We start from the raw sequence: 22,500 nt of genomic DNA, 5'->3' as shown, positions 1-22,500 counted from the left end.
GTCATCGCACCATGAGTAACAGACACCAACGCAAGCTCATAAGAGGTCACATCCAGGTAGTCTGAAACCAAGGCAACAAGGGCACAATAATAAGACAGCATGTTCATTTCTCGAAGCGGACGATCGTGTGATTTACTTGAAAAGAAAATGCATTATTATTGTGCTGTCATCGCACCATGAGTAACAGACACCAACGCAAGCTCATAAGAGGTCACATCCAGGTAGTCTGAAACCAAGGCAACAAGGGCACAATAATAATACAGCGTGTTCATTTCTCGAAGCGGACGATCGTGTGATTTACTTGGAAAGAAAATGTATTATTATTGTGCTGTCATCGCACCATGAGTAACAGACACCAACGCAAGCTCATAAGAGGTCACATCCAGGTAGTCTGAAACCAAGGCAACAAGGGCACAATAATAAGACAGCATGTTCATTTTTCGAAGCGGACGATCGTGTGATTTACTTGGAAAGAAAATGCATTATTATTGTGCTGTCATCGCACCATGAGTAACAGACACCAACGCAAGCTCATAAGAGGTCACATCCAGGTAGTCTGAAACCAAGGCAACAAGGGCACAATAATAAGACAGCGTGTTCATTTCTCGAAGCGGACTGTCGTGTGATTTGCCTGGAGTATTTTACTTTATGACTATGAAGTTTATCTTTGGTTTTGAACGGTGCTGTTTCGAATGGAACCTTAACTTCCGTTTGTCAAGTTTTCTATGTGAAGTGGAATTACATATCCACGGAACTCGAACCTATCTTTTATACTGTTTCTTAAAATTACTATTTCTAATAACGCTTTGTGCTATAAAACCCCTGAGATAGGCAACAGAGAAACTGAGCAGACACAGAAATAGAGAAACTGAACAGACGAACATCGCGAAGCGAAGTACCACGTGGTCTTCAATGGCGGTCAAGTTTTATTTTGCTCTCGTTTTTCCACTTCTGTTTGCCACCCTTTTTCATTCTTGGTAAAAGGAAGGAACGGACACGTCTTGTTCCAGTTTGCTGTGAATCTGAATTTTCTCTAAGGAAAGATCGATTCCAAAAATTTCTCGATGCTTGTGTATGTTTACCAAGTTCATAGCGTTCACTGGAATCAAAGCTTGGGGTGATCGCTCAAAACAAAATTGGCATCCGGTTGGCGGCCGCCTCTAAAAGCGTACGCGATATGGGGACGTGAAAATAAACAGACCTGCAGTCCAAACTACAAGCGCGGATCTTAGTTGACAAACTTTTATCAGTTTGAAGTGGTAAATTTTTTTGCCAAACTGAAAAGGTTTACGGTTGAAACTAAGGCTTACCTCCCTCCGGAATTATAATTAATTACGAACATTAAAAAATGGTTTCATAGTATCAATTCTGCTTGACATGACCGGGCGGAAAAGCGACAAAAGCGCCCACTTTATCTTAAAAGGAAACGCCAGTCTCCTTGGCTCGCAAGGTACCAAGCTTGAAACGTACAAATTAACATGGAAAATTTACAATCACAAAATTTACGAACATATGTAAATTGCTACTATTTAAGTGACATTGTAAAATAAACGAGAGATTCTAAAATATCCAAACTATCATTCAGGTCTTAACCAATAAAAGAGTATACAGTTTTGCACAGCTTGACATGTATCTGTCATAAAGTGAAATAAAACTGCTGTAACTCGTAACTGGCCATTGCTTCTGAGGGAATTTCGTACCACAACCAAATGGTTAAACCCTGTGAAATCATCAACTTATCCCGATTATTTTGAACGCAGAATTCAGACAAGAGGCACAGTTGCGTTTCCGTTTGCATAAGTGTTTTTACGGGAAAAAAGAGAGACGCGGCTTGTTTAAAGAAATTTAAACGAAACTAATTAAATTCTTGACGTTACAAATTTTCTCATTAAATATTTCGTTGTACGCTTACTATTCCTCAGTGATTTCCTCTTCTGTTGCTTTGCAAATGCACGGTTACATGTACATATCCAGGCAAGCGAAGTTGGAGCATTTTTTTGGCTATCTTAGATCGCAGTGATAGTCAGGTTAGTGTTGAATCGATATTGGAGATGTTATAAGCGGCTCAATCGAAGTGAAAAAAATCATAGTGCATGCATTTAGAGAAAATTGTCCTTTTCAGTTATACCTCTACTAACTATGCCACAAAAGTTGATTAAACAGGGAGTAATCATATTTGCAGCTGCAGCGACACTGGAAAAAAACAGTTGCGTTGTACTTTGAACCATCCCCAGCGTACAATAAAATACCATGATCGTAACAATAAAAAAAATGGAACAATTCTACTTACCCGTTCACTGACAAGGTACTTAAATAAACTGCCACCATGGTCCATAGTTGATGAATGAGAATAAGGAGAAAGAGTGAGATGGACTACTACCGCGGTGCGCAGCCATTTATGGATGAATAACAATCGATTTTTTACCCGGGATATCTATCTGCCAGATCTGCGCGTGGCTTAAAGAACGAGCAATATATTCTGGAGAGGTTGTTCTCAATTTCGAAGTTTTTGTTAATTCACATTAGGGTTTGGGTAGTTGTACGAAAAACCATGGAGCGTGGTAGCAGAATTTTAATCAACTCCATTCCCAACGTCTCTCTTTCTTTTCTTAAAGTGCCGGTGGCAGAACTTTGACAAAACCCCGAAAGGTAAACCGGTACTTATTCAAGAAACGATGGCGATTTGTTTAAGGAGACACAACGATAGGTAATTCAATATACAAAAATACAAAATTTAAACATTAACAGTTCCATGCGAAATTTTAGTCCACGTTACCTCTCTCGTTTTGTGTCCTTGATGTTGTCCAAAACGGCGGTAGCCTAAAATCCTTTCGGTAAACACTGAATTCAATTGCAAAGGACGGAATTAAAATCAAATTCTGCGATCATTCCATAAGGACTTTTCCACAATCTGATCAAAATAAATACTACGAAACATCCTGCTTCCCTGCTAGCAGAGGTCTCTCACGGCGAGGCAAAAATGAGAAGCGCCCGCCTCTTTGAAGGAGATCATTGCGTGACGAAATCTTGATTGATAGAGGCCAGAAACTAAAAGGAAATTTTCTATCGTTCCTCTGTCCAATTAATTACATGCTTGAGCTAAAAGAACTTTACGCCAGTGGACAAAGTGAACAATGTCTTAGCCAGGAAAAGAATCTGAGCTTTATATAGCCAGCCAGGCAAAACGTTTGTCATGTCTCAGTGAGCCAGAAGCGGTTTGTGTCAAAGACCAGCCAGCTCACTCTTGAAATTTTTTTTCAGCCAGCCAGCTCGAAAACAGCCTGCAGAGCGGCTTTTTTGTGGAGCGGTTTCGTTGGGTACTCCTGATTACTCACGGTAAAAACTACAAATGAAATAGCCGATTGTATGTGTCACAATGGGGTATGAAATTACAATTCTAAAACAATTAATATTACAAGACTGGAAGCGAGATATAAAAAAGAAAACTGCTTACATCTGATCTGTGCTCCGGATGCTAAGAAGGCCAACGAAAAACTCCTGATTTCCCCAAATGATGCTCCTTGTAAACTCCGTACGACTCCTAGCATGCGACTCTGAAAAACTAGCTTAGAAGCACGTGCTATTGAAATACTAACCCTAAGTTCTAAATCAACGACGTAACAGAGACCTAAAGCGGCTACAATCTGTGGCCATAAAACGGAAGTTAATAATCAAACAGATCAACTAAAACAATAACAGAACGGAAAAAAAGTGTCAATCTATGTACAACACAAAGGGCAAAGAGGTTGGCGCATGTTTACATGAAAGCAACCTAGCAAATGTTTCCAAAAACAGCTAAATTATTAAATGCGCTGTTGCACTGTGAAATGTTTCGTGCAACTTGTTGCTCCACAATGTCTCCAAAACATTGCGAGACAAGTTGTACGAAACATATCACAGTGTAACAGTGCCGTAACGATGAAATATTTCAATGACCAGAAGAAAACAGCTTTTGATCACCTGCGTAAGTGCCAGGAACTAGGCACTGAAAAAATACTTGACGCCTTCAATTTTGACTCAGCAATAACACATTTCTCCACAAATAGTATTGGAGACACTATGTAGGCAGTCATATGGTAAAGGAGTAAGCAAAGGATGCATACACAGAGAAAATGTTTGAGGAGGAAACATGTGATCGAAATCCACCTTCTTATATTCAAGCCTGTAATAAAAGATAACTGAGGGGATGTCTGCACATAAGCTCACGTAATAAGGTTACAGACAAACATTTCAGTCGTTGTTCTGAAGCGCTTGTTGTTTGTAAAGAAGTTCGCAACAGAAAGGGAGAGGATCCGTTTCCGGAAATCCTTCGTATCTTTCAAGGTCTACAGTTTTCAAGGTACGAATAGACCAGGGTACGTGTTAACGAGGTATAACTCAATCGTACAATGTCTTGGAAGACGAGGAAAATTTCGAGTCAGCTATGACAGAGAGTAAGTAATAGCATAACTTAATTAAAAGGGCAATCGATGTTCTATGCGGAACAAAGCAAAAGTTTCGCTAATTTACAAGAAAAAAAAAGGATAAAGATTGAAACAACAAGCGATGTCCAACCATTTTTTAGTAGACGTTTTATGCTCTGTCAGTGGTCACCGTGGTTGTAATTTGACCGTAGCCGCCTTGAAGGCTTTCATCAAATACGAACTTTCCGTTTCTATACACTTTTATGAATCATCATCGATATGAGCATGAACACAAACAGCGAAACGCAGATGCATTGCTGTTAACTAGTACCTTGAAAAAAAGTGCTAATAGCTAACATTTGGTTTCCTAATGTCGTTGTCTGTTGTCTATTTTCCTCGTGTAATACTATTGAACGGCAATTAATTGTGTAAAACGGGTCACTGGTTGTGATACTTATTATCATTCTTTGACCGAGACAAGAAAGTGTTACCTGTTTCATTTGAGTTTATTTTCCTGTATGTTTTGATTTGGATACGAATGCTGTGGTGTTTCTTCTGTTTGAAGCAGAGAAATAAGCAAATGAATTTTACAATTTCAACAAGGCAAATACGTTAGGTAAATCTTGGTATTACTGAAGGAGTATTCTGCTAAACCAATTAACATGGACACCTATTCATCATCGCTGTTTTGCGGTAAAAATGCCGTTTACTCTTTTTGCAAATTTCTTAATACAGCTGATATTCATGTTTCATTTGGACAACTATAATATTTGCGGAATGCAAACCAAAGCTATGCGACAATATTAGAATCTGACCTCGTGATCTCGCAGGAACTGCTATTGATGGCTTGTCTGATAATAGTCAAATTGTAGTGCAACGCAGGTAAAAGCGTTACATTTATTTACTGATTGAACAAGGCATGAGCTTGATAACGAACACATGTAAAGGAGACAAAGAATAATTATACGTTAGTGGTTGTGTTATGATAATTGATGAGATTAGGGTAACCGCAAACCCTTTGCTAACCGCAGTAATATTGTATTTCGATACCGCGTAAAATCTATTCAGTGTCTATTGATGTAAATGCTTTGGTTTAGATTGAATGATTAGTTGGACTACGAACGAGTGTAGTAGGTTTTGAAGTTGTAATAAAGTGAAATAAAACGTAATTAATCAGAAAGATACAGTCCTTTGATCGGGAACCAGCGCCGGTAGATAATTTCCTGCACACTTGGTCCTTCGAGCCGGGTACTTTAGCATGGAAAAGAAGTAAGGAAGCGTAGCATCTAATGAGCTCAGCATCGAAGATCTTGTGGAATTGAAACGTAGAACACGAAAAGCTCACCGAGCATACTTGAAACAACTAGTAGCGGAAGCAAAGGCCCTGTTAGAAGACCATGACACGCCTCAGCGACTTAAAGCTGTACAGTTGAAAGGGACACTTGAAGAACAGTTAGACTCAACAAAGAAAATCGATGGGGAAATCCTAATCTCGTTGTACAAGTAGAAGGAGTCACGGACGACGAAATTACCGAAGAGGTTAAACTTGCTGGGGACATAAGAGGCGAAATAAATGCATTTGTGATCTCGTTAACTGACCTTCTCACCAATAGAGCAGATGACCCCACCAGCCATTCTGGAGCTAGCCTTTCTGGCTTTCAAAGCAACGATGAAAATCCCTCGCTTCGAGTGAAGTTACCAAAGTTGGAGACGAAAAAAAAATTCCGCAAGGATAGAAGAATGATAAGAGTTTTGGGATAGTTTCGAGAGCGCCATTCACACAAATACGAAGTTATCGTCCGTTGATAAATTTTCTTATTTGCGTGGACTTCATATGGGACGGGCGAGAACATCCATCGCAGGACTGGCCCTCACATCGACGGTTGAAGGACATCATCGAGACCTTCAAGCCTTGGGAGTAAACGCCGACACCTACGAAGGAATCGTGGTTTCTTCCATTTTGAGCAAGCTCCCGGAAACTGTTAGATTACAAATCACTAGAGGGAAAGATTAGGAGCAGTGGACGATGGAAAAAATGCTGCAGGAGTTGTTGTGCGAACTTGAAATGAGAGAAGAACATTGTATGAAGAACGAGAAGACCGAAAGGCAGGACATGGGTAACTTATAGGGGCGGACCCACGACAGCCAGCGCCCTGTTAACAAAAACTTTGATCGATTTCTGTGCGTATTGTAAAGGCAAACATGCCCATGAGGAATGCATGAATGTTAAATCCGTAGATGAACGAAGAAATTTGTTTCGTAAGTACGGTAGATGTTTATTTGTGCTAAGAAGGGCCATATTGCTCAAGAATGTAAATGCGAAATTGTTTGTAAATGTTGTAACAAACCGGGTGATCACATTTCAATTTGCTATAAGGGTCACAACGCGTACCAAGCGCCGTGTCAGGTTAATCGCGCGAACAATAGTCATCCTGATGTCTCGCAAAATGCCTGTCAAGTCAGTGCCAGCCACGCTAGTCCCGCCCTTCACGTGAACTTGGTGGGGAGGGTTGCATTACAAACAGCGCAAGCAATCGTTTCGGGAAACAAAGGTTCGAGGGTGAGGGTATTATTCGATGTCGGTAGCCTCAAATCCTTTATTACTACCAGAGCTGTCCAATCGGCCGGGTTGAGGGCAGAGAGACGCGAGTGGATCGAGATCAATACCTTTGGGCAACACATTGAAGTCAAGAAAAACGAATACCCCCACTTACAAGGTTTGTGGTTTTCAGATGTCAGTCGAGACAGTCAAATCCTTAAAGTCGACTTGCTGATCGGTGCAGATTATCTTTGGTCCTTTCAAGAAGGGAGAACAATAAGGGGGAGCCCAATGACCCCGTCACAATGGAAACTCGCTTGGGCTGGGTCCTGTCGGGGCCCGTGCTAGGATTTTTCGTAGACTCGCAAATCAATGTAAATTTTGTGTGACATGATTTGTAACGCAAAGGAGATAATCGAGAATTAGAAGGTTGCGTGGGAAAACTGTGGGACTTCGGAACCCTTGGAATTTGAGAGGAAAACGAAGTTCATGAAGGGTTGAAAGATGCGATCGCCTTCAATGATGAAAGGTATGTAGTGTCCCTTCCGTGGAAAGAAGGAATTGGCCCCCTGCCGAGAAATTACGAAAACAGCATGAAACGTCTCAAGGGACAGATGGGGAGGCTAAAAGACAATCCTGACATTTTGAAAACCTATGACGCCATCATAAGGGAGCAAGAAGAGAATGGAATAATTGAAAGAGTGGCTGAGCTAGATGCAGCTGACAGAGTTCATTAGTTTCCACATCACGCCGTCGTACTCAAAGATGCAAAAACGACGAAGGTAAGAATAGTGTATGATGCATCTGCTAAAGAAGGGAAACGAGGTGTGTCCCTAAACGATTGCCTTCATATCGGACCAGCCTTATCGCCACTGTTGTATGATATTTTGATTCGATTTCGAGAAAGTCGCGTTGCGTTAGTCGGTGACATAGAGAAGGCATTCGTTAATATCATGGTGAATGAGAGTGACAGGGATTGTTTGCGTTTCCTGTGTGTGACAAGTGTTGACAGCGAGCGATTAGACTTTATCGCTTACAGATTTTGCCGTGTTGTGTTTGGGGTTAATTGTTCGCCCTTTTTGCTCAATGCGACGCTCCAGTATCATTTGGATTCGTTCACTGAGCTCGATCCAGAGTTTGTGCGCATTATGAAAAGGAGGTTCTACGTTGATGATCTCATTACTGGACAAAAGACCATTCAGGAGACAAGTGAGTTGCACGATAAAGCGAAATCAAGACTTGCACAGGGTGGGTTTAAATTCAGGAAATGGTTGACAAACAGTGAAGAATTAAGAGCCGAAATAACACAACGTGAACAGCGTAGCGAGTCAAGTGTTGACGGACGAGTTAGAGGTGCCGACGAAAGTTATGCCAAGGCCACAATTGGAGCCAACACCAGTTCGAAAAATGAGAAGGTCCTCGGACAGTCGTGGAATTGCGAACTGGACTTGTTTGTGTTTGAGCTGTCTGATGTGGCGGAAAGAGCCGATGGATTGCCAGTTACGAAACGAAGCATTCTGAAGGTAATTGCACGTATGTACGATCCCATAGGTTTACTGAGCCCAGTGCTAGTTGGAATGAAAGTTTTATTCCAAGAGTTATGTGCGAGAAAAGTAGAATGGGACGAAAGGTTAACCGGCGAATTCGAGAAACGTTGGAGAGGATGGTTGAGAGACTTAAAGGAGGCGAAAGAGGTTCACGTTCCAAGATTCGTTTATGGAGTAGTCCACGGTAAGGTTAATTGTTCATTGCATGGATTTGCCGATGCTAGCAAAATGGCCTATTGCGCCGTTATTTATTTCGTGTGTGAAATTTCTGGAAGCATCACTCCAACGTTGCTAACATCCAAGACGAGAAAACCCCTCTGAAGGCGCAGACGATACCACGATCGGAATTAATGTCGGGCAAAAGTCTTGCTCCGCTCATGAACACCGTTAAGTACGCCTTAGAAGGGGAAGTCAGAATATCAAGTGTGCGTTTGTGGTTAGACAGCAAAACAGCTCTTTGGTGGATAACAAACAATGGGGAGTGGAAACAATTTGTCCACCATCGGGTTAACGAAACTCTCAAAGTCACTAAGAAGGACAAATGGGGGTATTGCCTAAGCTAAGAGAATCCAGCGGACATTGGTTCAAGGCGTGAGAGAGCACCAAGACTGATAGAGCGTGACCTATGGTGGAGAGGTCCTAGTTGGCTACCCCTACCAGAAAATGAATGGCCAAATTCAGAGGTCAGTGACACCGCTCAGGGCAACGAAGAGAGAAAACTGGTTAACGTGACAGTGGCAGGCGTGACGAAAAAATCGGGTGTCACGGAGGTGTTTTACATAAACAACTTCAGTAAGTATGGACGACTGTTGAGAGTGACAGCGTGGGTTGAACGTTTCGTGTTTAATTTATGGTCAAGTAAAAAAGGGCAAGAGCGGAAAACAGGCACACTTCACAGAGACGAAATAGCTGCAACAGAAAACACATGGATCAAGGCTTGTCAAGAAGAATTGAAGAATAACAAATCATACCAGGAACTAGCTTACAAATTGAAATTGGAGGAACGTGGGGGTGTATTAAGGTTCAGGGGCAGGTTAGAGAATTCTGACTTAGACGTAGAGTCACAGCAGCCCATCATCCTCATGAAAGATCACAAACTTACAAAACTACTCATTGAAGAATGCCACAGAAAGGTACACCACGGAGGAGTTAGAGCGACACTTGGAGAGCTTAGGTCACGGTTTTGGGTGCCCAAGGGCCGGCAGGTTGTGGAAAGGGTTCTGAGAGAATGCGTGACTTGCAAAAGGGAGCAGGGTAAGCCATTTAGAGAGCCACCAACAGCGGCTTTACCGGATTTCAGAGTAAAGGAAGCTCCACCATTCGCTAACATAGGTGTTGACTTTGCAGGGCCATTGTTTGTCAAGTTGCACACGGGGGAAATGGTTAAAAGTTATGTTGTTTTGTTTACTTGCAGTGCATTTAGATTTGGTAACCGATCTGTCAGTGACTACATTTGTGCGATGTTTAAGAACATTTACAGCTAGAAGAGGAGCCCCATCATTAATCATCTCAGACAACGCAAAAACCTTTAAGGCAACTGCAAAGTTGTTAAAGAGGATGCGTGACAGCAAAGAAGTGAAGGAGCACCTAGAAGTTAATCGAATAGACTGGAAATTCAATTTGGAAAGGACTCCATGGTGGGGAGGATTTTATGAAAGATTGATTGGCACTGTTAAACGTTGTCTAAGAAAGATATTCGGAAAGGCCAAGCTCAATGCGGATGAACTTCTAACTGTTTTGACAGAGTTGGAAGCGACCGTGAATTCTCGTCCTTTGACCTACGAATATGACGAAGTGGAAGCCGAGATGCTAACTCCATCTCATCTTATCTACGGATGTCGGTTGATAAATTTGCCCGAAGAAACAAGAGATAACGAGGAAGAAAGCGAAACCGGGTATCTTAGGAGGTTTAGGTATCTTGCGAAGCTGAGAATACATTTCTGGAATCGTTGGCGTAAAGAATATTTAATCGATTTGAGAGAACATCACCGTAACAAGGGGGAAAGCAACAACGAGGTAAGTGAAGGTGAAGTGGTTTTAGTGCACGAAGACAACGTAAAGAGAAGCAATTGGAAGATGGGAAAGGTAGAAGAACTAATAGTAGGCAAAGATCATAAGGTAAGAGGTGTCAAATTAAGACTTGTTACCAAAGGGAAACCTATCTTCTTTAACAGACCCTTGCAAAAGATCTACCCTTTGGAAGTTCGTGGTATGTCAGGTGAGAGGAGTAACATCCGGTATGGTGTAGATTCGGGTGGGAGTGCGAACGAAGAGCTCGTAGGTATAGAAAGACCCGCGCGCGCGGCTGCGCTGGATTCACGTTGGCTAACGCGAGCTATGATCGATTGCTAATTGTTTTGTATGTTTTGTCGTACACACACGCGTGATTTCACTTGACAGGCCGAGTGTACTATGTTTTGACCCCTTTGAGTCAAGGGGGGAGTGTGTCTGATAATAGTCAAATTGTCGTGCAACGCAGGTCAAAGCGTTGCATTTATTTACTGAATGAACAATGCATGAGATTGATAACGAACATATGTAAAGAAGACAAAGAATAATTATACGTTAGTGGTTGTGTTATGATAATTGATGAGGTAAGGGTAACCGCAAACCCTTTGCTAACCACAGTAATATTGTATTTCGATGCCGCATAAAAGCTATTGATGTAAATGCTTTGGTTTAGATTTAATGATTAGTTGGACTACGAACGAGTGTAGTAGGTTTTGAAGTTGTAATCGAGTAAAATAAAACGTAATTAATCAGAAAGACAAAGTCCTTTGATCGGGAACCAGTACCGGGAGATAATTTCCCGCACATGGCTTGAATTGCCCATTGAATGTGAAGCTCATTAGGTTGATTAACACTTTAGCTAACTGCTGATTTCGCTGTCACTTATTTGCATAAGAATAACAGCTACTGTATTCCGACAACTGTTCTTCGGAAAACGTTTCGAAGATAAATTTCCGCGCCAATCCCTTTACTCGCCTTTTATTTTAATTTTGGTTTTCAATGTAAATTTTGGCTTAGATTGCGTGACGGGTTTGCAAGCCATATAAGCTGTGCTGACTAATGTCTTTCTCGTGATGCAAACAAGCAACATGCACAGCTGCATTAACTTCCTGTTAATTAATTAATGCATTCTGTCCTTCAAAAGGTCCAAATGATGGAGAGTCTAATGCGTTTTCGTATCTTAAGTTATTCATGTGAGTAGGCTTGCAGCGCTCTAACGAAAATCAGCTCCTGCTCAAACGAAGTTTGGCCCAAACCATTAGTTAATCGAAATTTACCACCTTTTAGTGAAGGCAGCCGAGTCAGCCTGCCCCAAAAACTGATTGGCCGAAACGTAAAACACCATAAAACTCTTTGTTTACCCATTCAAATTTTGATTAACCTTGGTTTTGTTTTCTCTTGGGACCATTGGAAAGTCCCAAGAGAAATTGGAAACAATACTTATTTAAAATTTGAGTGGACAAACAATGAGTATTATGGTATTTCCCGTTTTCAGGCAATTGCGCTCGAGGAGAACGCATTCCAATCGTGCCAGTTTCACAGGATTTCCCTGGGTATCGATCAGACTTGTTTCCATATCTCAGAATGCCCTTGGACGATGGGGGCGTGGGTCAAGCTTACCGATGCCCTTGGAAGATGGGCGCCTGGGTCAAGTATAATGAAAACAGGCAGAATCACAGTTACAGTTCAAGAAGAAATCGTGTTTCTGGGCTAAACCGCGCTGATCTAACAATATTTAGGTTTAAGTACCACTTTGAAAACGGTTAGCTTTCAGTTGTTTTGCTAGGTACCGCTATGAGAATTCTTTAAAAATTTTCGAATTCTCAGGGTCTTGCCAGTCAAGTGGATATCGGAAACTGTATTGAGAAGTTCGACTCACTGCTTCGTCTACTATGGATCTTCTATGCATGTTTAAAGAGTTTGTTTCTTTGCATTTGAAGTAGGTTATATGTCGTTAATAACAGTCAAAATACTTCTTGTGTGATACCTTCATTACTGAATAAAGACAAGAAAAGGATACAAAACGATTGTCCCCATAATAAGAACTAGTTTCAAATGCCTCGTCGATGATAAAAGAGGAATGGAACGAACCTCACTAATCCTTGATTAACCACGCTAGTTAAAGTAAAAAACCCTGTTTTTTTTCCCCGCTAGTCACTATCTTTCACTCAATAATAATCAGTAAGAGAGCCGGTTACTTTTGGCCCAGGATTCGTGATGGGAGGTTAGTCGGTAGGTTGGCTGCGAACAAAAGTATCTTCATAGGTCTTCTCTTCAGCGCTATACACCTTATTCCAAAATGGCCGCTATTTTAGCATTCTTTTGTTTGCTTGCAAATTAGCCCTCGTTGCCTCGTTCTTAAACTTAAAATCCAAAAGAATATTTAAACCTTGAACGAGGCAACAAGGGCTAATTTGCAAGCAAACAAAAGAATTTTAAAATGGTGGCCATTTTGGAATAAGGTGTATGCATGCTTCCACTTTGATGAACATAAAGCACAGCATGGCAGCGATACCTCGTTTCAGACCATATTTGTTAACCCGGACGTAGATCGAAGTTCTACAGTCTTAAAAAAAAATATAGTTTTAGGGCTCCTTACGATGAACTTTGTTTAAACCCTAAATTGTCGCGCTCAGCAGGTATTGGAGGGCTGCCTCGTAGGGTGTGGCTGAAAGCCTATATATTATAGCTTGACGTTGCTTCTGAAGCCTCAAAATGTTTTTGTAACTCGGCTTGAGGGGCGTGCTATTGCCAAAATCAAATGTACTATAATAATAGTCATGATGATGATTTTGCCATTTTAGAACTTGCACGGTGTTGGATTGACCAGGAGCGATTATTGACGAGATAAGTATATTTTGTTTTGTATTTTTTCCTGACATTGTGAAATTTTCGTTTTCTATGAGCATGCCTACTTTACTGATGTAGGGTCTCAGAACTGGCCTAATGCACGCGACCGAAATATCATGGCACTGGTAGGAACTTTGATTAGTCATAACTAATAAATTTATGAAGTAATTACCGTTGCCAGATTCCGTGGTTCAGGGACGTTTAATTTGCTCTTGAAAGAAGCTATTTCTTCCAAGACAGATCTTGCCTCACTACACACTTGAAAGATTACTCTTTCAAGATCGCCAGATACAATGCCCGAGCTGGCATCATGACAGAGGTGACAAGACTCTTGAAAGATTATGCACTTTCAAGTCCTACTCAGTGTTGTCCAATATTTGCTCTTAAAAGATTGCATGAGACGCTTTTAAGACATGTTATGACAGATGTCCGGATGTAGGTATGCAATGCCCAAGCTGGCATCATGATAGAGGTGACAAGTCTCTTGAAAGATTATGCACTTTCTGTTGTTAAAAGATTGCATGAGACGCTTTTAAGAAAGAAAGGAAAAAAAACAAAAAAACCATCGAGAGACATACCGCTTTCTTGATTACTACAAGGCAAAACGACATTGGCATACTTTTGCTGTCACAGACAAGAAAGTTTTTCTTTGTTATCTCTCTGTAAGATTGTGATAGGGTGAAACTCTAAGCTAAATCACCGGTTGAACATGTAGTCCTTCAGCGAATGGGCTTGAGCGCATGCTTTTATCCTTGTGAGACATTGCAATATTCACTGCTTGTTGTCCACTATATCATTTTTCTTGTTAGCCGATGGGAAAGTAATTAAAATAGATGTGAACGTAAACGTAACCGAAGAGCAAGATGTCACTCTTAACTGCACGACATCAAAAGAGGCACCTTCGCCGAAGTGGTCCCGTAAAGACGGTGAAGCTGTGGAAACGCAGTCGCGCGTTTTGAAAGATGACAAAACCAAGCTTCGCATTACCTCAGCTTCCGTTCGAGACGCTGGTATATTCATTTGTGAAAGTGACCATGACAAGATACAGTACAATTTCAATGTTAGCGTCAAAGGTGAGTGATTGTTCGGTTTCTATTTATAAGTTTACCTACGAAGCCACTCGAGAGAAGAAAAAAAAAAAAAAAAAAAAAAGAGCCAGAGAGTAAGCGTAGGAGCGTTGGCCAGGATTTGTAAGTCACACATAAATTATATTGGAAAATATCCTTAAAGGGAAGGTTCACCTGAACAAAGAAAAGCCACCGCAATTAATACCTGATATAATGTTTACAAATCACAATTATTCAAGATGACAATGACGGCGCCCGGCCGCGAAAATTCAAACTAGAAAGTAAGCGTTGCCAAATTTCTTTCTTTTCTTTTTCTCTTGAAACAAACATAGCAACATCTTTTTTTTCGTGAAAAAAAAAAAAAAAAAAAAAAAATTAGTTGATGCAAACATTAGTTCCTCCGCAGGCAACCCAGCCTCAGTCGGGTGAAAATTGTAAGGACTCAAAAATTAAAAGATTATTACACGCATAAGTTCACAATAGAAAGCCGTTTACTTTATTGTCCTGGTGATTCGCTCGCTTCTGGGCGATTATTTGCCCAGTTGAACTCGATTTAAGCGATTTTTCAGCTTCCCCGGCTGTCACTCGAAGCAAAATATATTAGGAAATGCTGGCTTACCTCACATCTGGCAGATAAAATCACACTTCTCCTGCATCACACTCAAACTCCTGCGGTGGCCAAACGAATAAATTTGCTTCTCCAAGGTGCAGCGAGTATCTATTGTTGCGACACAGAGATGAATATCCAGATGTTCAAATCCTTCGAGGCTCGCTTTGTTAACCGTGCGCTCACCCTCTTGGGGCTCCTTAAAAGGTTGGCCGCGTCCAAGTGCGCTCACTGTATCGAGAGGCTTAGTAAATGCATGCGCATAACTTGCCGTGCCCAAATTCTTCGAAAGCGAGCCATTCTTTGCTTTTTCTCATCAATAGATACTCGCTGGACTTTAAGACTTGGTCGAGGGGAAGTAAATTTATCCGAGTGGCCATCCCCGGAGTTTGAGAGTGACTGATGCAGGAAAAATGTGATTTTGTCTGCGAGATGGAGGGCAATAAAGTACGGCTTTTTATTAAGATCTTTAAATTTTACCTGACTGAAGCTCGGCCGCCTGTGGTTCGCCCTGACGGTTTCCTCGTGTCTTTCCTTTCAAATGATACGAGAAGCACTGGCGGTGGTTTAATTACATCTTTCGATCATCTATAAGGCAGCAAGTCAGATCGCTAATCAAAGCGGAATTATTGAATTAGATCAAGTTCAATTTAGCCCATTACCCCTTTTTGGACAGCAAAAAAACCGGCTCTTTTTACCTATTCCTGCCCTATTTGAGGTCTGGGAAACTGTTATGCCTCTCAGGCTGTTACTCCATACCCTTCAGACTTGTGCCAAGCCAGACGTGACAGATCCTCCCGTACCCCCATGATTTTATGCTCTACTCTAGGCGGAACTTCGTATCCTGGGGCATCAATTTCATTTTGGATTTGGCTGTAAACTCTGACAAAAAATTCAGTTATGCCTCGGTTTATCTACAGATAAATCCCGCGAACAAAATGAAGCCGCATGCATGCCTTTTTGGATAAACCCGAGGAGTACCTTGAAGCTGGATGAAGTAGTAGTCAATAAGATCTTTCTTTTTTTTTTTTTTTTTTTGTATTTTTACGAAGAAAGAAGGCTGAATGGAAGACCAACCGAAGGTCTTTTATTATCCCTTCGAAACTCCATATCAGCCCTAATCCATCACGTAAACTTCAACTCGACCGTATCTGATTTCGTTTTTTCCTTCACTTGACAGTACTTGTTAAAGTGGAAATGGTTGTAAAAGTCCTTAATTACCAATACACACCTCAGCTGCAGAACAAATCATCAAAAATTTTCAAAGAAACAGCGGAAAACTTCACGGCGGAGGTAAGCACAGTGTTTCAACTGGCTGCAAGAAAGCATAATTTGAAAATTGCCATTATGTTGATACACTAAACTCTTGCAATCTACATTTTCAAGTAGCTTCTTTAAAACAAAACTATTTTTAAATGCACCTTTCAATTGCCATAGGTCTATTCTCGTATTGAGAAAATTGCCAATATTGTCAATATTGGGCTTGATAACGAGGCAGAGAGGACAAAATAATGGAAACACGTTGGAATGAATGTGAAAGATATTAGCATATCATCCACTTTCCTCTGTCTTTGTCCTCCAAATCTCTCTTTCAATCTGAATTTTAATATATCAAAAGTGGCCTACTGGTAGCGCAGACATGCTTTATAGTTTTAAGAACAAGATTTTACAACTCAGTATATAATCATAAAACTCTTTTTTTATTTTACCGAGTTGTTGAGTTTTAGTATGGGGTAAGTTGTGGATATGGTTATCCTTGGGTTTTTCAGAGGGTAACACTATGATTATTTTTGCAAAGAGGAACCTTTCTTAATTTTAGAAACTAAATATTTTAATCAAGAGCCGATACAACGTAGATTTGATTTTAATTTTAGGGTCGAAGCTTATTTCCTTTTCTTTCCAATATCGAGATCCCTTCCTTCTTTTCCGTCGTTTAAAACTATTGTAGGGCAACTTTTTTTAAAGTGTGTCAGCGAGGCCCTAAATAGAGAATGTTAGGATCGGCAACGAGTGTAAGTACGAGAACAAGTACAGTACTCGTTCTCGAAGTCGAGCTCTACGTATTTAGGTAAGCATATAATACGACTTTCAGGCAGCAGAAAATACTGTAGCAATTTCCTTTTGACAAACTCGTACTTTCCGCTACGTTTTCGTTGCAGACCAACTTGACGGGACGAGTCGTCGATTCTAACATTCTCTATTGTTTCCTTGACAACGATCCCGAACTGCTAAAAAAAGTTCTCTAAAATCCAGTTGTTGATAAATATTTCAAAAATCAATTCCATGACCTATTTTCTTTTTGTAATATGGGAAAGAGCTATCGAGTATCGTTGAGTAACGTACGAAAAAAGGATCTTGTAAGATGGAAAAATGTGGCCTGGTTAGGAGGCAAAAAAAAAGGTGCGCTAGTAAGGAGACTGGGAATAGCAGGCCAGTGACGTCAAGACAGAAAAGCATGTATTTTTAGTGCTAGAAATTTTCGTTTCTTTGTCTTTAGCATACAACGCATCTCGGAAGCAGTTTCAATTCAGCAACTTCTCAATCTAAACAAAAGGAAGATAGCCCCATTTCGATATAATATAATTCATTCCTAAACAAAAGGCATCATCTCGAGGCTCTGGGCAATAAATAGAAGGATTTGTATGAGTTTATTCCCCACAGCCTCGAGATCATGCCTTTTGTTTAGGAATGAATATTACAATGTAATATCGAAATTGGTTTATTCGGGCCCTGGAAAATTTTTGTTCTCTTTTGACGTCACGATTCTGCTACTCCCAGTCTCGTTACTAGCGCTGTTTTATATCCCCCGTAAGTCAAAATTCCGATTTTTAGAAGGTAGAAAGGCAAAGAATAAAAACCGGTATGGAAGTTTTTGGTTTTTATCTCAAAAAAAATAATCTTTCACCTGCCACGGTTAATAAATAAATAAATAAATAAAAATCTGTCCTATACACTTAATAAACCTTTTGCCTAGATATACGAAGTTCTTTATTGACGTGTAACATTGTCTGGCATTAGACCGAGTAAAATATAACTTTTTAAGGATTAAACCACTGCAAAAACCGTGTACGATCAAAACTTGCTCTACGTTGGATCAAAATAGATCGTGACCACACCATAAAAAACTTTAAAATAGAAAATATCCTGCAAAGGTTGGTCAAGACAACGTGAACATAGGCGTTGTTGCTTGCAATATTTCGGCTGGCCAACACCAGCCTTCTTCAGGTTTATTGAATGGATAAATGCTAGTAACAAGATCTTTATATTTACCGGAAATGACATAAAAATGCTACGTGATGTGTTATAAAAACGGAAATGCATAAAAAAGGGGAGAGAGAATAATACATGATAACAAGATGAAAAAAACAAAAGAAAATTAAAAGGTAGCTAAACTAAATTACATTTCATCTCTTCTGTTAAGGCCTGCAGGCTCCAGTGTTTTTCCTCTGTGTATGAGGAATGCCTCACGAGCCTTTCTGATGGAGTCACGACTAGTGTGTAGTTGTTCGAGCGGTATAAGGATCATGTGATCCTCCGCGTGACCACTGGTCAGGAAGTGTCGTGAAACCGCAGTGGGGGTATAACTACAAAAGGGGCTTAACTACAAAAGGGGCTTATAATAGGTCGCCTATGTTCATTAAAGCGGTCTTTAAGACGACGTTTGGTCTCTCCGATGTACTGAAGATTACATTTAGTGCACTGAATCATGTAAATTACATTAGGCCCCTTTTGTAGTTATACCCCCACTGCGGTTTCACGACACTTCCTGACCAGTGGTCATGCGGAGGATCACATGATCCTTATACCGCACGAACAACTACACACTAGTCGTGACTCCATCAGAAAGGCTCGTGAGGCATTCCTCGTACACAGAGGAAAAACACTGGAGCCTGCAGGCCTTAACAGAAGAGATGAAATGTAATTTAGTTTAGCTACCTTTTAATTTTCTTTTGTTTTTTTCATCTTGTTATCATGTATTATTCTCTCTCCTCTTTTTTATGCATTTCCGTTTTTATAACACATCACGTAGCATTTTTATGTCATTTCCGGTAAATATAAAGATCTTGTTACTAGCATTTATCCATTCAATAAACCTGAAGAAGGCTGGTGTTGGCCAGCCGAAATATTGCAAGCAACAACGCCTATGTTCACGTTGTCTTGACCAACCTTTGCAGGATATTTTCGAGTGAAATATAATATACAGAATTAGCCAAGCCATATAGTGGGGCTCCCGGGTTATTTTGTTCCTACAATACGTTAAACTGACTTGAGCCTGGGATCTAAACGCAATGAAAAAAAAAAAGCTGACCTTGTTGAGATATATACATGGTCACGTGATACTAGTCAGCTGATACCTTGTTTTGACGGGTGTCAATTGACCATAACATGGATGCCCAATATCAAAGATGTACGCTGTGAACTAGCTGGAGTATGGCCATCTCGATGAGATCTAAACTTGAGCCCGCGATAAAGTCACGTGATACTGGACACATTGGCATACACGGAGGGGTGGTCGCATGGTCGTACGGACCAAATTGGTTACCATCTTTTCTTACCAGTGGTGCTCCGCGCGCGCGCCAAAAGAGCTCTGGGGTATGGTTTTGGAGTGGACGTAGAAATTGCATTGGCATTCCTAAACCCCCACCCACTCCCTCTCCATGCCTTTTCCCAGTATCTTAAAAAGGAACTAGTACGTTTCGAGAAATGCACCATATCGATCATAGTACCAGGCCCCAGCTACAACACTGGGTTGGATGTTCCGGGGATTTTACCTCTGAGCGAACACCATGATTAGCTTTGTCACACCCTTTTTAACAGCATCTTTTTGGACCCGAATCATAGATTAGAAACTTGTTGCCTTCAACTCGCAGCAGCAATAGTTACAACTTAAGGAAACAACGCAGTTTTTATGTGCCCAATTTGAAAACTAATCGGGCAAGGAACTCTTTCATGTACGCCATGGCTGCGATGGTCTAATTATTGACAAATCTGTGAGAACTTTTGAATTTTCGTAAATTTAATATTTTCAAAGTATTTGTAAATATTTTTAAATTTGTCTTGTTATCCATCGATTTTTACTATATTATTGTATGTTATTGTTATAGTTCCATTGCAAATCTTACATAATTCAGCCGTGAGGCTGAGAAGTAATAATAAACCCTCTATCTATCTATCTCCCCTCCCACCATTGACTAGATAAATGGTCCGGCGTGGCCCTTTATGAAGACTAAAGGTTAAGTCTTGTAATTTAGAAGTAAATCGTTCGGATAATAGGGACCTTTTAGATCGGAGGACAGGCACGACTACGAGTGTGAGTTTTCCGCACTGAGCATGTGCATACGTTTTGGAGGTCAGCATTCTTCGAAGTGCGCGTGCTCAGAGCGGAAATCTTGCACTCGCAGTCGTCCTTTTAATCCAAAGGTCCCTAATATCAACGACTGCTATTGATTTTACACTACAGATGGATATAGTGTACAAGAATACTCCAGGCTATGTGCGAACGGAGGTGCTGAATTTTACGTAAGTCCAATATTTTTTGTTCTAGGCGACTTGGTCTTCTTTGACCGTTCTTCAGACACTTTTTTTCTCCTGCTCATCTTCCAGCTTTTGTTATCGGCTTATTAAAAGTTCATGCTCTCACGTATTTGGAAACTTTAAGGAATTATGTCTTGTAGACAACTGCTGAGGCCACCTGAATTTTCAGGTGTCAATAAGAGAAAATTGCGTAAATTGTGCGGATCACTTTTCCATTTCGCTTAAGGTAATTCCCTTGAAAATGACGTACTATCCAGATTTCTGACAAACTTGGCACAATTAATATTCATACACAGGGCATTGAAAAAATGCAGTAAAGAGATGGTGTGACCGTGCTTATTTCGCGCTCATGTCCTTCATTTTAGGTGTTTTTTTTTTTTTTTTTTTAATACCGAATTACGAAAGAAGCGTTCGAGACTTGATCAACCGGAAAAATTGTAATTATGTATCAAAAGCTACTAGCTATTGCTGAAAACTTGAGCCAACTTGTTTATCCGGGTCAAATTCTTTCAGGAAAGTGACTTTAAATTGCTCGATCTTGAAAAAAAAAGTAAGCAAATTAGACCGCTACATGATCAACTCACACTGTCTGGCTCCAAATGCAGTTTTCAAGTCATTTGTGTATAAATACTACCACGTCTGCTATCCAACTTTTTTCTCCTTAAAATAGGTTTTCCGTGTACATATTATTAGTACATAACACCAGTAAAAAGACGGGGTCACCTTGCTCGTTCAGGAGAAAATAACCATTCCTCGGCGTCAGTGAAAATCCGCCATTTTATCAACGTGCGCGCGCCAATGACGCAAGAAATTATGCGCAGTAGGGTTGCGCCATACAAAACCAGGGAATCACATTCGCGTTGTTGGTGTCGTTGTTGTGGATACGTAAGCCAATTGGTGATATGCATTTTATCTTCCAGGAAAGGAAGTGTAAAAGTGGATTTTCGGGTTATCATTATAATTGTGGCTACTGATCCCAAAAACGAATCAACTATAACAGATAAGAAGGCCGAAACTGGGCAGAGGATTATTGCTGAAGCTAAAAATGGATATGTAGAGAGGCTCAAGGTCTCCCCAGACGTTGAAATTAAGGGTGAGTCACCGATAATGGAGAATTTCGCATTTCGTCAGTATGATCCTCATGTAAAACAAAACAGTTAGTGTGAAAGTGGTACTATCAAATCTTTTTTTTTTGTTTTTTGTTTTTTTCGTTTGGATTTCAACTCTATGTTAACTAAACACTGAGTGACCCAAGTTTTAAGCCTTAATTTCAGAAAGGCATTTGTTTATTTGAACTGGAATTTTCCTATTTAATGGTCTGCCATTACTAACTTTAAAATCTTGAGAGAGCTGCATCGAGAAGAAAATGACGTCAAAAACTCACTAGTTTAAGAATGCAATGTGTTTGTACGCGACTGAATTAATATGCAGCACATGAGTGTTGGGTTTTAAGATATTTAAACTCGTGTTTTGCATACATAATAAACTGCGTTTACAAGCTGAAATTTTAGGCTATCGATTCCCTTTTCTCTATCTCAAACCAGCCAATCAGAGTACCCCATTTAGCCTGAGAATTGCTGCCATATAATGATAAATAAAGATACTATCTATCTCTTTTCTTTGATTTAGCACCTCCTCCGGATCCACGGAACGTAGAAATTTTTGATGTAAAGTCAGACGAACTAAGCGTTCGATGGATTCCGCCTAAAGACGTAAAATACTTCGATGTTTATGATTATAAGGTGCAGCACAGGCGATTCCAAACGAAGGATGTTTCGACGAGTGACATACCAGCATCAGAAGGAAGAGATAAATACAGCTACAGGATTCAAAACCTGGAACCCGAAACAACGTACATGATTAGTGTTGCTGCTGTAAACGAGTATGGTTCAAATTTCAATGAAGAATCCGGTCACCGAACACTTGAGCCACGTAAGCTAAC

General features: G+C 40.5%; 1 protein-coding gene, 1 long non-coding RNA gene and 1 pseudogene across 10 annotated transcripts in view; all 3 read left to right on the top strand.

The window, feature by feature from the left end:
* LOC138058286 (uncharacterized) overlaps positions 1-22,500 on the top strand; it is a 187,620-nt gene that overhangs the window by 147,941 nt on the left and 17,179 nt on the right. For 8 of the 9 annotated variants that reach the window (XM_068904210.1, XM_068904211.1, XM_068904207.1 and 5 more), the window contains 5 exons: positions 14,159-14,422; positions 16,204-16,316; positions 20,485-20,543; positions 21,479-21,651; positions 22,188-22,500. The exon at positions 22,188-22,500 is cut by the window's right edge and continues 5 nt beyond it. In XM_068904210.1, the coding sequence (XP_068760311.1) occupies positions 14,159-14,422; positions 16,204-16,316; positions 20,485-20,543; positions 21,479-21,651; positions 22,188-22,500 (922 nt within the window). The remainder of the gene's footprint in view (positions 1-14,158; positions 14,423-16,203; positions 16,317-20,484; positions 20,544-21,478; positions 21,652-22,187) is intronic. The other variant, XM_068904204.1, reaches the window with a different exon arrangement.
* On the top strand, positions 4,106-12,523 carry LOC138058311 (uncharacterized). The gene is made up of 2 exons (XR_011133849.1): positions 4,106-4,433; positions 11,995-12,523. It is a non-coding gene; the product is annotated as an uncharacterized lncRNA (long non-coding RNA).
* On the top strand, positions 7,896-11,928 carry LOC138057558 (uncharacterized; annotated as a pseudogene).

The sequence above is a fragment of the Montipora capricornis genome, chromosome 7, assembly GCF_036669925.1.
Source record: "Montipora capricornis isolate CH-2021 chromosome 7, ASM3666992v2, whole genome shotgun sequence".
NCBI classification, from domain to species: domain Eukaryota; kingdom Metazoa; phylum Cnidaria; class Anthozoa; order Scleractinia; family Acroporidae; genus Montipora; species Montipora capricornis.
Note: the sequence above shows the minus strand (reverse complement) of the source record. Positions and strands in the feature narration are given on the sequence as shown.